The sequence below is a fragment of the Fragaria vesca genome, linkage group LG6 (genome assembly GCF_000184155.1).
Source record: "Fragaria vesca subsp. vesca linkage group LG6, FraVesHawaii_1.0, whole genome shotgun sequence".
In the NCBI taxonomy this organism is placed as follows: domain Eukaryota; kingdom Viridiplantae; phylum Streptophyta; class Magnoliopsida; order Rosales; family Rosaceae; genus Fragaria; species Fragaria vesca.
Genome location: NC_020496.1, coordinates 19,577,430 through 19,581,920, shown reverse-complemented (window position 1 = coordinate 19,581,920; position 4,491 = coordinate 19,577,430). Strand labels below are relative to the sequence as shown.

At 38.3% G+C, this 4,491-nt stretch overlaps 1 protein-coding gene across 1 annotated transcript; it reads left to right on the top strand.

The window, feature by feature from the left end:
* Positions 1-1,252: 1,252 nt before the first annotated feature.
* Positions 1,253-3,830, top strand: LOC101292920 (anaphase-promoting complex subunit cdc20-like). Its single transcript, XM_004305511.1, has 4 exons — positions 1,253-1,309; positions 1,859-2,128; positions 2,748-3,017; positions 3,117-3,830. The coding sequence occupies exons 1-4, from the start codon at positions 1,253-1,255 to the stop codon at positions 3,828-3,830; spliced, it is 1,311 nt and encodes a 436-aa protein (XP_004305559.1).
* Positions 3,831-4,491: the final 661 nt, after the last annotated feature.

Sequence of the window (4,491 nt, the reverse complement as noted above, 5' to 3'; positions counted from 1 at the left end):
ACTAAAAAAAAAAAATAATATATATATATATATATAGGACCCTTCCAATGAGAGACCTTTTTTTTTGTTCATTTCTAGGGATAGGCTCACACCATTAGATTTGTTTTTTTAATAATCTTGGATGACTGAAATTAAAACAAAAAACTTAACACTAACCTACACCCTCAAGATAATTAAAAATAAATCAAACATTTGGATGACTTAACGATCACCAAATTTTCTGAAACTTGTGGAAGTGATCTACTCATATAGACCTATAAATTGAACAGTGGAGATGTGATTTTATGATCAGGAAGTTCGTCAAATACCCTATCCCTAGAAATGAATAAAAAAAAATGATCCCTAGCCTCATTGAGAAATTTCATAAAAAAATGACTGATTTACCCTTCGGTTGTTGCTCAATATCAATTTTGCCATCTTCTTACACCAAAAAGGTTGAAACCCCGAGGTTCGACGCGGGTACAAATCCAAGTGTGTGTGTGTGTATTTATATATATACACAATGCTGATCAGGTGCGGATTTCTATTTTTGCACCACTTTTCGATCGAATTTCCTCATCTCCACCGTCCAGTATCTAGATAATATTGTGTAGATCATCTCTGCAAAATTTCAGCCAATTTGGTGATCATTAAGGCCCACAAACTCGAGTTTTTCTGGTATGAACACAATCGGACAGAATTCAGTTCGTCCATTTGTTTTTCGAGTTTGAGGGCCTTAACGATCACCAAATTGGCTGAAATTTTGCAGAGATGATCTACACAATATTATCTAAATATTAGACGGTGGAGATGAGAAAATTCGATCGAAAAGTTGTGTAAAAAATAAAAATCCGCAACCAAAACTTTGGTGCGGACGTCCGTACCTCGATCAGCATTGTGTGTGTGTATATATATATATATATATATATTTGAGTCGGTCCTTTTGCCTAATCCGGACCCGGATATGGGCTTAAAATTCGGGTTTACGTCCAGATAAAGAAACACATGTATTTTATTTAAAACCAGTAGCCGTTAGACAAAACCCTTCAAATTTCACAAACACCGTTGCGATAAACCCCTCAATTTCGATTCTCTCTCTCTCTCTCTCACTCACTCATCATCGTCCTGCGAATTCCTCTATCTTCTCTCTGTTCTTCACTGCTACTTTAAATTTCTCAATTTTTGATCACGTATTATTTTCCTTTTCGTCTATATTTGGTGTCTCTCTGCTTCATTCCCTTATTGGTTGTGTGAATTTGTGGGTTCAGGAACTATGGATTCATCAAGAAAGGCCATGTCCCAGTACCCAAGACATCGTAGTCAAGAAAATGTAAGGAAATCATTTCTGGGTTCTTTAATTTGACTCAATTTTATTGATCGGCACCAATTTTTGATTTAAGGTTTTTCTGGGTTCTTTGAAAAATTGCCCCAATTCTGGGTTTCACTTCATTTGGAAAACCCTAATTTCGATTTTTTCTCGTATGGTTTAATCAAGATTCAGCCTTTGATTCATTTAAGACATCTTCAACCCATTTTTAGTTTTGGGTTTGTCTTAGTTCTTTAACTATTTGCCCCAATTCTGGGTTTCATTTCTCTTGGCGAACCCTAATATCGATTTTCCCCCACATGGTTTGATCAAGATTCAACCTTTTATTCATTTTCTGTAAAATCTAAAGAGATCTCCCACGTTTTCTTGTGATTGTTTATTTCTGATTGAATTATAGTTGGGCAGGTTCATTTTTAATTGATTTTTTTATTAAAGTTTTGTATGTTTGTTAAAGTTGGATAGGTTCATCCAACTTTATATGATTAAGATTTATATGTTTGTTAAAATTTATCCCCAGTGGTTTTTCTGAATGAGTTTTGTGTGTTGTTACAGTTGGATAGGTTCATCCCCAATCGGGAGGCTATAGACATTGGTTATGCCAATGCTGTGCTGACAGAAAGGAGAACAGGCAAAGTGAACCCAGTTGAGAGCTCTGCATCGACTGTGGCGTACCAGAAGCTATTGGCTGAGACGCTCAACATGAATCGGAGAATTCTTACATTCAAGAGCAAGCCTCCTGCGCCTATTGAACTGATTCCGAGGGCAATGTGTTCACCCCCAAATAATAAGGCCAAATCCAGGACCAGGAGACACATTTCTCAGGTATAATTGCATAAGATTTAGTGCTGAATGGGACTATGGTGACTTATCAAACTTTTTAGGTTGGTTCAATGAATAAGTATTTTGTGGGGCTGTATGTAAATGAGTTATGATAGGCTTTGTGATGTATCTGTGAAGATGAGCATGTGTGTATGTGATTTATAGGAATGCTGTACTAATTCTTTTAAATTGAGCAGTCAGAGTGTGTGTTTGTGTAATACATAGAAATACTCTTGACGTGAGTGATTTTGTACATACTGTGCTATAGTAGAAGTAATATATTGTCAGTGTGGCTGTGCTGGTTAGTTCAGATTGATTTTGCAATGTGTTCTGTAGTTCTTCAGCAGTGTTGCTGTGCTAATGTGTGTGTTTGAGAAGTGATGTGGCTGCAGTGTTAATTCTTTTGAATTGGTTTTTCAAACCATGCGGTGGGCATGTGTGAGAGTGAGACATGTGGGAATTTTATGTTGCTGTGGTAGTTTTTTTCAAGTGACTTGTCAATGTGTGTGTGTATGAATGACATGGAGGCATACTGTGTTGCTTTGCTAAATCTTTCATATTTAGAGTTTGTGTGTTATTAATGCTGGGTGAGTGTCTAATTGATTTAAAATTGACATTGCAGACAGCAGAGAAGATATTGGATGCTCCCGATCTCTCTGATGATTTCTATTTGAAGTTACTGGACTGGGGCACAAACAACATCCTTGCAATAGCTCTTGGAAGCACGGTTTACCTATGGGATGCTTCAAACAGCTCCACCTCAGAGCTTGTTACAGTTTCTGATGATGATGGTCCTGTTACAAGCCTTAGCTGGGCTGCTGATGGAAGGCACATTGCTCTTGGATTAAACAATTCTTGCGTTGAATTGTGGGATTCTATCTCTGTTAAACTGGTAAGACCATTGCTGCTTATATATGTATATTATTGTTGTTTCATTTCCTTTGAAACAAAACATTTTGTGCTAGTACTTACTATGCTAATCATATTGCAGTTACGAAGATTGAGGGGTCACCATGAACGAGTAGGTTCATTGGCATGGAACAAAGAGATTCTCACAACAGGTTCAAGGGATGGAAATATCATCAACAATGATGTAAGAGTTAGATCCCATATGGTTCAAAACTTCTTGGGCCACCAGCAGGAGGTTTGTGGACTAAAATGGTCTGCCTCTGGCTGTCAGCTAGCAAGTGGAGGTAACGATAGTCTGGTTTTCATATGGGATAGGTCATTTGCCTCTCGAAATGCACAGTGGCTTCACAGGTTACAAGATCACACTTCAGCAGTCAAAGCCCTTGCTTGGTGTCCATTCCAAGCGAATTTACTAGCCTCTGGTGGTGGTGTAGGGGATGATACAATTAAGTTCTGGAATGCACACACGGGCTCCTGCTTAAATTCAGTCAACACAGGCTCGCAAGTGTGTGCTCTACTGTGGAACAGCCATGAACGAGAGTTGTTAAGCTCTCAGGGCTTTACAGAGAACCAACTCATCCTCTGGAAGTACCCGTCCATGGTGAGGTTGACAGAGCTCAGTGGTCACACTTCTAGAGTGCTCTATATGACGCAGAGCCCAGATGGGTGCACCGTTGCATCTGCAGCGGACGAAACACTGGGGTTCTGGAATGTGTTTGGGATCCCAGAAGTTGCCAAGCCTGCTCCAAAACAAAGTCTGATGCCATTTTCTCCCAGGTACAACTGCATTCGTTGATGGTGTCACTAAGATAAATTCTGTATGGAAAAGTGACTATCACCAAGTAATATCACTGGTTGGGACACGGATGTAAATGCTGGAGAGTAGTGTATATGTTTTGTTGAACTACAGAGTTAGTGTCTATCTTGAGACTTGAGGAAACTAATAGGATATAGTTGATATAGTACAGTTGATATTCGTCATATCTGGAGAGAGAGGTGTATCTGTTTTGTTGAACTACAGAGTTAGTGTCATTTTGAGACTTTAGGAAACTAATAGGAGGATATAGTTGATATGGTACAGTTGATATTTGTTCAGTCGGGTGAGTTCTTGTTCGAAATTGTTTATATCGCTCTTGTTGCTGTCAACTGTAGACAATGTTTCTAGAATTGATAGCATACCATATTTGTGCAGTGTTCATATGAAATCATTTTTGTGTTCTTGTGTAGAAGTTAAGACACATGGAGTAATTACAATTTGTTGTTTAACATAGACAGGCATCGACAAATAACAACTAAGAGCAGTCTCTGTGGTAGCATACATGGCTTAAATATAAACTTCAGGAACCCAAACACTGATGCAAAACTCAAACTTACTAATTACAAGTTTACAGCTGTGATTTCCTCCATAAGCAATTTTTCCGCACGAATGTCAGTACTGCGTCGTTAAGAACTTCAAT

Bases quoted from the DNA above. Each gene is read 5' to 3' on its own strand.
- LOC101292920 (XM_004305511.1), top strand. From the start codon at position 1,253: ATGGATTCATCAAGAAAGGCCATGTCCCAGTACCCAAGACATCGTAGT. The intron at 1,310-1,858 runs GTAAGGAAATCA...GTGTTGTTACAG, and splicing joins GACATCGTAGTCAAGAAAAT to TTGGATAGGTTCATCCCCAA. The intron at 2,129-2,747 runs GTATAATTGCAT...TTGACATTGCAG, and splicing joins CCAGGAGACACATTTCTCAG to ACAGCAGAGAAGATATTGGA.